The sequence below is a fragment of the Cetorhinus maximus genome, chromosome 2, assembly GCF_964194155.1.
Source record: "Cetorhinus maximus chromosome 2, sCetMax3.hap1.1, whole genome shotgun sequence".
Taxonomy (NCBI): Eukaryota; Metazoa; Chordata; class Chondrichthyes; order Lamniformes; family Cetorhinidae; genus Cetorhinus; species Cetorhinus maximus.
In genome coordinates this window covers 88,720,056-88,730,743 of record NC_135880.1, presented here as the reverse complement: position 1 = coordinate 88,730,743, position 10,688 = coordinate 88,720,056, and the positions used below count along the sequence as shown (strand labels likewise).

Sequence of the window (10,688 nt, the reverse complement as noted above, 5' to 3'; positions counted from 1 at the left end):
ACGTATTGCAGTCTACAATGACGACGGTGCTTTGTTAATAGTAGATTTTGCTGACAGATTAATGCCGTTTTTCATTTAATGAGCGAGTTATGTAAAGTTTTTATATATCACACACTTTCCAACGCAATGGTAATGCTAAATAAAAGCATAGTCAAGATGATCCAGTGAAGTTGTCCAGTTCAGTCCGTATTTCTAATGCTGTCGGGATTAAAGATTCTGTTCTGATTTTAAAGGACTGCGTATAATGATATCAGGGTTAAATTGTTTGAAGAGTCATACAGACTCGAAACGTTAACTGTTTCTCTCTCCGCAGACGCTGTCAGATCTGCTGAGTTTTTCCAGCATTTCTTGTTTTTATTTTAAGTTGTTTGCGAGATTACTTAATTTTTTTCACATAAGATCATTCGGTTCGCAGGGAAATGTGTCAAACTGCCCTCTATTTGTGCTGCATCAAAAAGATCACGCAATGAAAATGCGAGATTTACGGGTTAGGCGTAAGCGTGCTTTGCCACAGCCTCAGGATCTGTCTCGGGATTCCGGAAAGGGCGGGTGTGTCTGCTTTTCACACACACACACACACACACACTCTGCTGCGATTAGCTTCCAGTAAGAGGCGGAGCCTCGTTCTCTTCGGGTCTTCGTCGGTGACGATAATGAGAGCCACGTAAGAGAAAGTTAATTTTCACAGGATGAATTCACAATTGCTTCTGTTTCTGCTCGTTGTGTTTCTTCTGGATGAAAGCACCTGTGTGGCTGAGAAAAAGCGAGGCCCGAAGGTAACAGCTAAGGTAGGTTTGCTGGCGGACAGGAAGGGGAGACAGCAAGCAAACACATGCAGTTCCACTCAGCCGAAACTGACACTGGCTGCATTGACTCCTGTTCTGCCCAATAGCGGAGCTCGCTGAAGGGACAACCGTTCAAAGATCCAATCAGCATGGACAGAAGGCGGCTCCTCAGGTGTCAGCCTGTTGATTCGACATTACATTTTTACACTGAGACACGAGTTTAGTTATCAAGGAATGATGGCGAAAGTAGTGCAGATTCTGTCCCTCCCAGGTTTTGAATACAATAATTGAAGTTAAACGCTTGGAACTTGGGGAATGAGGCATTTGGAAGAGGGGAAACTTGGAAATGGAAAGTGCCTAAACAGAAGCGGTGGATAACATAGACACTTGCCACGTAACACTGGCGTCAGACCAAACACCCTGCGACTTTTTTTAAACTGCTGTTTAAAACATTGTGGTTAAATCAAACTAGGATTAATTTGGTTAAGGAGTTCGCCGCTATGCTGAGATGGCTGTTGCTTTGAAACCCCAGCTCCTGTAATCTGTAAACGTGAAATTGACTGGTTTGGGCTGTTTTCAAAACAATACCACTTTACTTTTAAAAAAAGAAACAGGCACGAGAAATAGGAGCAGGAATAGGCCATTCGGCCCCTTCAGCATTTGGCTAATCAAATCATATTCAAACATACCATTGCATCAAGTGTGTGATAAATACTGCAACCTTGAGTTTTCCTTTTCAAACATAGACCAAGTCTGCACTTATTAATGTCTTATTTGACTCCAGTGCGAGCTTCCAGCCACATACTAGCAACATCACTAGGAAAGCCTATTTTCACTTCCATAACATTGCTTGACTGCCTCAGTTTATCTGAAACAAAAACAGAATTACCTGGAAAAACTCAGCAGGTCTGGCAGCATCGGTGGAGAAGAAAACAGTTGACGTTTCGAGTCCTCATGACCCTTCGGCAGAACTGAAGTATAGTTAGGAGAGAGGTGAAATATAAGCTGGTTTAAGGTGGGGGATGGGGGGAGAGAGAAGTTGAGGGTGGGGTGGTTGTAGGGATAAGCAAGCAGTGATAGGAGCAGATAATCAAAAGGTGTCACAGACAAAAGGATCAAAGAGGTGTTGAAGGTGGTGATATTATCTTAAGAAAAGTGCTAATTAAGAATGGATGGCAGGACACTCAAGGTACAGCTCTAGTGGGGGTGGGGTGGAAAGACTAACAAAGTATTAGTTTTAGATTTAAAAATAATGGAAATAGGTGGGAAAAGAAGAATCTATATAAATTATTGAAAAAAAGTGGGGGGGGGGGGGGCAGGGGGGGAAGAAACGGGGTGGGGATGGGGGGAGGGGAAGTTTAAGATCTAAAGTTGTTGAATTCAATATTCAGCCCGGAAGGCTGTAAAGTGCCTAGTCGGAAGATGAGGTGCTGTTCCTCCAGTTTGCGTTGGGCTTCACTGGAACAATGCAGCAAGCCAAGGGCAGACATGTGGGCAAGAGAACAGGGTAGAGTGTTAAAATGGCAAGCGACAGGGAGGTTTGGGTCTTTCTTGCGGACAGACCGCAGGTGTTCTGCAAAGCGGTCGCCCAGTTTGCGTTTGGTCTCTCCAATGTAGAGGAGACCGCATTGGGAGCAACGAATGCAGTAGACTAAGTTAGGGGAAATGCAAGTGAAATGCTGCTTCACTTGAAAGGAGTGTTTGGGCCCTTGGACGGTGAGGAGAGAGGAAGTGAAGGGGCAGGTGTTGCATCTTCTGCGTGGGCATGGGGAGGTGCCATAGGTGGGGGTTGAGGAGTAGGGGGTGATGGAGGAGTGGACCAGGGTGTCCCGGAGTGAACGATCCCTACGGAATGCCGCCAGGGGGGTGAAGGGAAGATGTGTTTGGTGGTGGCATCATGCTGGAGTTGGCGGAAATGGCGGAGGATGATCCTTTGAATGCGGAGGCTGGTGGGGTGATAAGTGAGGACAAAGGGGACCCTATCATGTTTCTGGGAGGGAGGAGAAGGCGTGAGGGCGGATGCGCGGGATATGGGCCGGACACAGTTGAGGGCCCTGTCAACGAGTTTATCTGAGTTCAGTTTATCTGAATAGCCTCATCCATGCCTTTGTTACTTTTAATCTTGACTATTCCAACGCACTCATGCCTGGTCTCCCATATTTTACCCACTGTAAACTTGAAATAATCCAAAACTCTGTGGCCTGTACCCTAACTCACACCCAGTCCCATTCACCTATCACCCCTGTGCTCAATAACCAACTCTAGTTCCTGATTAAGCAATGACTCAATTTTAAAATTCTTATCCTTGTTTACAAATTCTCCCATGGCTTTGCTCCTCCCTTTTTCTCAAATCTCCTCCTCACAACAACTTTCTGAGATATCTGCGCCCCTCAAATTTTGACCTTTTAAGCATCTCTGATTCTAATCATTCCACCAATGTTTTTAGCACCATAGGTCTTCAGCACTGAACCTTTCCACCTCTATACCTCATTTTCCTTCTTTATGACACATCTTACAACCTACCTCTTTGACTAAGCTTTTGGTCATCTTCACTAAAGGAGCTGGGGTTGTTCTCCTTAGAGAAGAGGAAGCTGAGAGGAGATTTGATAGAGGTGTTTAAAATCATGAGGGTTCTAAATAGAGTACATAGAGAAGAATTGTTCCCATTGGTGGAAGTGTCGAGAACCAGAGGACACAGGGTTAAGATGACTGGCAAAACAAAAAATCATTGGTCACATCAGGAAAGCCTTTTTTATGAAGCAAGTGGGTAGGAGCTGGAATGCACTGCCTGAGAGGGTGGTAGAGGCAGGGACAATCAGAGCTTTCAAAAGCTTTCACAATTGCCTGAAGAGAGAAAGGATGCAGGGCTAAGGGTAGGGGAGTGGGATTAGCTGAGTTCCTCTTGCAGAGAGCCCGCACAGAAACAACTGGCTGAATGGAGTCCTTCTATGATGTAACCATTTTAAGATTCTATGTTAATATCTCCTTTTGTGCTTGGTGTCAAATTTTGTTTTGCTATGCCTCTGTGAGCCACTTTATGATGTTTTAATATTTTTAAGGTGTTATTTAAATACAAGTTGTTATTAGGCAACTTCTCACATTAGCAATTCTTGGTCTTCAGGGTGCTGCTGTGAGCAATCCAGGGCAATAGTCACAAAGGCATTATAGTTTTATGGCCACCATTACTGAGACTAGCTATATATTCTAGATTTTATTACTTGAATTAAATTCCGCCAGTTGTCATAGTGGGATTTGAACCCATCTCCCCAAATGGAGTGCAGCTGCGGAAATTGAATGAAGCCTCGGAGTTTGGTGAGAGGGGGAGTTCCGTGAAGGAGGGAAGAAGGTGCTCGTTCCCTTTCTCTATCATTCTCACCATGTAGGAATTAGTTCTTGCTCTACCACAGGGAAAGAAGCTAGCTGTTTGGTGGGTATCTAGTAAGTGGGTAAGTTCTATTTTATTTTAGAAATAAGAAGTAGCAAGGGAAAGAAGTCCCTGGTGGGAGTAATCTATAGGTCCCCAAACTGTAGGTAAGCAGTAAGGCACAGTATAAACCAGGAAATACTGGGAGCATGTAAGAAAGGCACTGCAATAATCATGGGTGATTTTTATATGCATATAGACTGGACTAATCAAATTGGCAAGGGTAGCCTCGAGGGAGAATTCATAGAGTGTACTAGAGATTGTTTCTTGGAGCAATATGTTGTGGAACCAACCAGGGAGCAGGCTATTCTGGATTTGGTTTTGTGTAATGAGATGGGATTAATTAATTATCTCATAGTAAAGGATCCTCCAGGGAAGAGTGATCATAGCATGCTAGAATTTCAAGTTCAGTTTGAGAGCGAGAAACTTGAGTCCCACATTAGTGTTCTGGAGTTAAACAAAGGTAACTACATTGGCATGAGGGCAGATTTGGCTCTAGTGGACTGGGCAGGAAGACTACAAGGTAGGACAGTTGATGAACAGTGGCAGATATTTAAGGAGATATTCAATTTCTCCCAAGTAAAATATATTCTAAAGAGGAAGAAAGATGGTTAGAGGGGGAAAAAGCATCCATGGCCAAGCAAGGAAGTTAAAGATAACATAAAGGCAAAAGCTAAGGCATACCAAATTGCAAAGGTCAGTGGCAGGCTGGAAGATTGGGAAACTTTTAAAGATCAACAAAGGGTCACTAAAAAAAATAATAAAAAGAGCAAAGGTAAATTATGAAAGAAAACTAGCACAAAATATAAAAACTGATAGCAAAAGCTTCTATAAGTATATAAAAGGAAAGATAGTAGCTAAAGTGAATGTTGGTCCCTTGGAGGATGAGACAGGGGAGTTAATAATGGGGAACGCAGAAATGGCAGACACGCTTAATCAATATTTTGCCTCAGTTTTCACAGTGGAGGACAGTGGAGTACTACCCCAATAGTAACAGGTAGTGTAGAGGGTGTAGAGAAGGAGGAGCTTAGAACAATCACCATCATTAGAGAAAAAGTACTGAGCAAACTATTGGGATTAAAGGGTGACAAGTCACCAAGACCTGATGGCCTACATCCCAGGATCTTAAAGGAAGTGACAGCGGAGATAGTGGATGCATTGGCTATAATATTCCAAAATTCCCTGGATTCTGGAAAAATGCTAATATAACGCCCTTATTCAAAAAGGGAGGGAGGCAGAAAGTAGGAAACTATAGACCAGTTAGTCTGTCGTTGGGAAATTGTTGGAATCCATTATTAAGAAAGTAGTAATGGGGCATTTGGAAAGTCAAAATGCAATCCATCAGAGTCAGCATGGTTTTATGAAGAGTAAATCGTGTTTGACTAATTTGCTGGAGTTCTTTGAAGATGTGACAAGCAAAGTGAATAATGGGGATCCTGTAGATGTAGTATATCTGGACTTCCAAAAGGCCTTTGATAAGATGCCGCACAAAAGATTAATATACAAGATAAGATCACATGGAGTTAGGGGTAATATATTAGCTTGGATAGAGGATTGGCTAACCAACAGAAAGCAGAGAGTTGGAATAAATGGGTCTTTTTCTGGATGGCAAGCTGTAACTAATGGGGTGCCACAGGGTTCGGTCCTTGGGCCCCAATTATTTACAATCTATATTAATGACTTGGATTCAGGGATGGAAGGTACTATAGCTAAATTTGCAGATGACACCAAAGTAGCTGGGAAAGTAAGTTGCAATGAAGAAATAAGAAATTTACAAATGGATATGGACAGGTTAGGTGAATGGGCCAAAATTTGGCAGATGGAGTTTAACGTGGATAAGTGTGAGGTTATCCACTTTGGTCGTAAGAATAAAAAGGCGACTTATTATTTAATTGGAGAGAAACTTCAGAATGTTTCAGTGCAGAGGGATCTGGGTGTCCTTGTGCATGAATCGCTGAAAGCTAGGATGCAGGTACAGCAGGTAATAAGGAAGGCAAATGGAATTTTGGCATTTATTATTAAAGGAATAGAATATAAAAATAGGGAAATGTTGTTGCAACTGTACAAGGCATTGGTGAGACTGCACCTGGAGTACTGTGTACAGTTTTGGTCCCCTTACTTGAGGAAGGATGTTGCATTGGAGGCGGTTCAGAGGAGGTTCATTAGATTGATTCCAGAGATGCGGGGCTTGTCTTATGAGGAGAGATTGAGCAGTTTAGGCTTATACTTGCTAGAGTTCAGAAGGATGAGAGGAGATCTAATTGAGGTGTATATGATGTTAAAGGGGATAGACAAAGTAGATGTGGAATGGATGTTTGCCCTTCTAGAATGAGAGGCCATAGTTTTAGGCTACGGGGTGGTAGATTTAAATCAGAGATGAGGAGGAATTACTTTTCTCAAAGGGTCGTGAATCTGTGGAATTCACTACCTCAGAGTGCAGTGGATGCCAGGACGCTGAATAAGTTTAAGGAGGAGATAGACAGATTTTTAATTAGTAACGGGCTGAAAGATTATGGGGAGAGGGCAGGAAATTGGAGTTGAGGCTGAAATGAGATCAGCCATGATCGTAATGAATGGCAGGCAGGCTTGAGGGGCTGAATTGCCTACTCCTGCTCCTAGTTCTTATGTTCTTATGTCCTAAGGTTTAAAATAGTACATAAATTGGCGGTAAAGTTAATAAAATATATAAAAAAGCAACATAAGTAAGTGATTAATATAATTAAGTCATTATTTAAAACACATTAAGGATGGCAGGACAGGAGATGTGCCAAAGCTGCAGCATGTGGGAGCTGCTGGCAACATTGTGATCCAGGAGTAAGTGTTTGCAGCTTGAGGAACTTCAGCTCAGAGTCATTAACTTGACGCTGAGCTGCAGACTCTGCGACATATCAGGGAGGGGGCAGTTACCTGGATGCTTTGTACCAGGAGGCAGTCACATCACTTAGGATAGGGTCTTCTGGTTTGGCCAGCGCTCAGGGACAAGAGGGTCATTGTGAGTGAGGCAGGTAAGGGGACCCAGAGGGCAGGAGTGTACGAGTGTCAGCCTCTGCAATTGTCCACTAGGTTTGAGGTTCTCTCAGCTTGTTTGGATGACAGTGGGGGCTGCAGGATGGATGAGCAAACTGACCATGGCACTGTGGTACAGGTAGTGGAGGGAGCAAAAAGGAACATAGTGGTAGTAGGGGAAGTATAGTGAGGAGGATTGACACTGTTCTCTGTAGCAAATAGCGAGAGTTCAGATGGCTATGTTGCCTGCCCAGTGCCAGGATTGGGATATCTGCACAGAGATCGAGAGGAACTTGCAGTGAGAGGGGGAAGATTCAGTTGTCATGGTCCATGTAGGTGCCAATGACATAGGTAGAACTAGGAAAGAGGTTCTGCATAGAGAGTATGAGGAGCTAGGCACTAAATTTAGGGGAGGCGATGGCATAGTGGTATTGTCACTGGACTAGTAATCCAGAGACCCAGGGTAATGCTCTGGGGACCCGGGTTCAAATCCTGCCACAGCAGATGGTGGAATTTGAATTAAATGAATCTGAAAAATCTGGAAGTAAAAGTCTAATGATGACCATGGAACCATTGTCGATTGTTGTAAAACCAACAATCCTTTAGGGAAGGAAATCTGCCGTCCTTACCTGGTCTGACCTAAAAGTGACCGCAGACCCACAGCAATGTGGTTGACTCTTAAATGCCCTCTGAAATGGCCTAGCAAGCCAATAAATTGTAACAAACCGCTACAGAGTCACAAAAAAAGGAATGAAACTGGACGGACCACCCGGCATCGACCTAGGCACCAGAAACGACAATGACAATCTCAGCCTTGTCAAGCCTGCAAAGTCCTCCTTACTAACATCTGGGAGCTAGTGCTGAAATTGGGAGAGCTATCTCACAGACGAGTCAAGCAACAGCCTGACATAGTCAATCTCACGGAATAATACCTTACAAATAATGTCCCAAACACCACCATCACCATTCCTGGGTATGTCCTGTCCCATCAGCAGTGGTGGCAGTACAGTGGTCTGCAGTCAGGTGGGAGTCCTCAACGTTGATTCTGGACCCCAGGATGTCTCATGGCATCAGGTCAAACATGGGCAAGGAAACCTCCTGCTGATTACCATGTACCGCCCTCCCTCAGCTGATGAATGAGTGCTTCTCCATGTTGAACACCACTTGGAGGAAGCACTGAGGGTGACAAGAATGTACTCTGGGTGGGGAACTTCAATGTCGATCACCAAGAGTGGCTCAGTAGCACCACTGCTGGCCGGGCTGGCCAAGTCCTAAACAACATAGCTGGTAGACTGGGCCTGCGGCAAGTGGTGAGGGGACCAACAAGAGAGAAAAACATACTTGACCTCATCCTCACGAACCTTCCTGCTGTAGATGCATCTGTCCATGATAGTATCGGCACGAGTGACCACCGCACAGTCATTGTGGAGACAAAGTCCCACCTTCACGTTGATGGTACCCTCCATCGTGTTGTGTGGCACTACCACCGTGCTAAATGGGATAGATTTCGATCGGATCTAGCAACTCAAGACTGGGCATACATCAGGCACTGTGGACCATCAGCAGCAGCAGAATTGTACTCGAACACAATCTGGAACCTCATGGCCTGGCATATCCCCCACTCTACCATTACCATCAAGCCAGGGGATCAATCCTACTTCAATGAAGAGTGCAGGAGTGCCAGGAGCAGCACCAGGCATACTTAAAAATGAGGTGTCAACCTGGTGAAGCTATAATACAGGACTACTTGCGTGCCAAACAGCATAAGCAGAAAGTGATAGACAGCTAAGTGATCCCACAACCAACAAATTATATCAAAGCTCTGCAGTCCTGCCACATCCAGTCCTGAATGATGGTGGACAACTAAACAACTCACTGGAGGAGGAGGCTCCACAAATATCCCCATCTTCAATGATGGAGGAGCCCAGCACATCAGTGCAAAAGATTAGGCTGAAGCATTTGCTACAATCTTCAGCCAGAAGTGCTGAGTGGATGATCCATCTCAGCCTCCTCTTGAGGTCCCCAGCATCACAGATGCCAGTCTTCAGCCAATTCGACTCACTCCACATGATATCAAGAAATGGCTGAAGGCACTGGATACTGCAAAGGCTATGGACCCTGACAATATTCCGACAATAGCATTGAAGACTTGTGCTCCAGAACTTGACGTGCCCCTAGCCAAGCTGTTCCAGTACAGCTGCAACACTGGCATCTACCCGGCTATGTGGAAAGTTTCCCAGGTATGTCCCGTACACAAAAAGCAGGACAAATCCAACCTGGCCAATTACCGCCCATCAGTCTACTCTCAATCATTAGTAAAGTAATGGAAGGGGTCATCAGCAGTGCTATCAGTTAGCACTTGCTTGGCAATAACCTTCTCACTGACACCCAGTTTGGGTACCGCCAGGGCCACTCAGCTCCTAACCTCATTACAGCCTTGGTTCAAACATAGACAAAAGAGCTGAACTCCCGAGGTGAGGTGAGAATGACTGCCCTTGACATCAAGGCAGCATTTGACCAAGTGTGGCATTAAGGAGCCCGAGCAAAACTGGAGTAAATGGGAATCAGGGGGAAAACTCACCGCTGGTTGGAGTCATACCTAGCACAAAGGAAGATGGTTGTGGTTGTTGGAGGTCAGTCATCTCACTGCAGGAGTTCCTCAGGGTAGTGTCCTAGGCCAAACCATCTTCAGCTGCTTCATCAATGACCTTCCTTCCATCATAAGGTCAGAAGTGGGGATGTTCATTGATGATTGCACAATGTTCAGCACCATTCACGACTCCTCAGATGCTGTAGCAGTCTATGTCCAAATGCAGAATGACCTAGACAATATCCAAGCTTGGGCTGACAACTAGTGTCAGGCAATGACCAACTCCAACAAGAGAGAATCTAACCATCGCCCCCTGATTTTCAATGGCATTACTATCACTGAATTCCCCACTATCAACATCCTGGGGGTTATCATTGACCAGAAACTGAACTGGACCAGCCATATAAATACTGTGGCTACAAGAGCAGGTCAGAGGCTAGGAATCGTGCAACAAGTAACTCAGCTCCTGCCTCTCCAAAGCCTGTCCACCATCTACAATGCACAAGTCAGGAGTGTGATGGAATACTCCCCACTTGCCTGGATGAGTGCAGTTCTTTCAACACTCAAGAAGCTTGACACCGTCCAGGACAAAGCAGCCCACGTGATTGGCACCATTTCCACAACATTCACTCCCCCGCCACCGACACACAGTAGCAGCATTGTGTACCATCTACAAGATGCACTGCAGGAATTCACCAAGGCTCCTTCGACAGCAACTTCCAAACCCACGACCACTACTATCTATAAGGAGAAGGGCAGCAGATAGATGGAAACACCACCAACTGGAAGTTTCCGTCCCAGTCACTCACCATCCTGACTTAGAAATATATTGCGTTTCCTTCACTGTCGCTGGGTGAAAATCCTGGAGCTCCCTCCCTAATAG

General features: G+C 44.9%; 1 protein-coding gene across 1 annotated transcript in view; it reads left to right on the top strand.

Annotated features, from left to right (window-relative positions):
* Positions 1-547: 547 nt before the first annotated feature.
* ppic (peptidylprolyl isomerase C) overlaps positions 548-10,688 on the top strand; it is a 32,444-nt gene continuing 22,303 nt past the window's right edge. Inside the window, exon 1 of the mRNA XM_078566783.1 lies at positions 548-788. Within this exon, the coding sequence (XP_078422909.1) occupies positions 690-788 (99 nt within the window). The 5' untranslated portion in view covers positions 548-689. The remainder of the gene's footprint in view (positions 789-10,688) is intronic.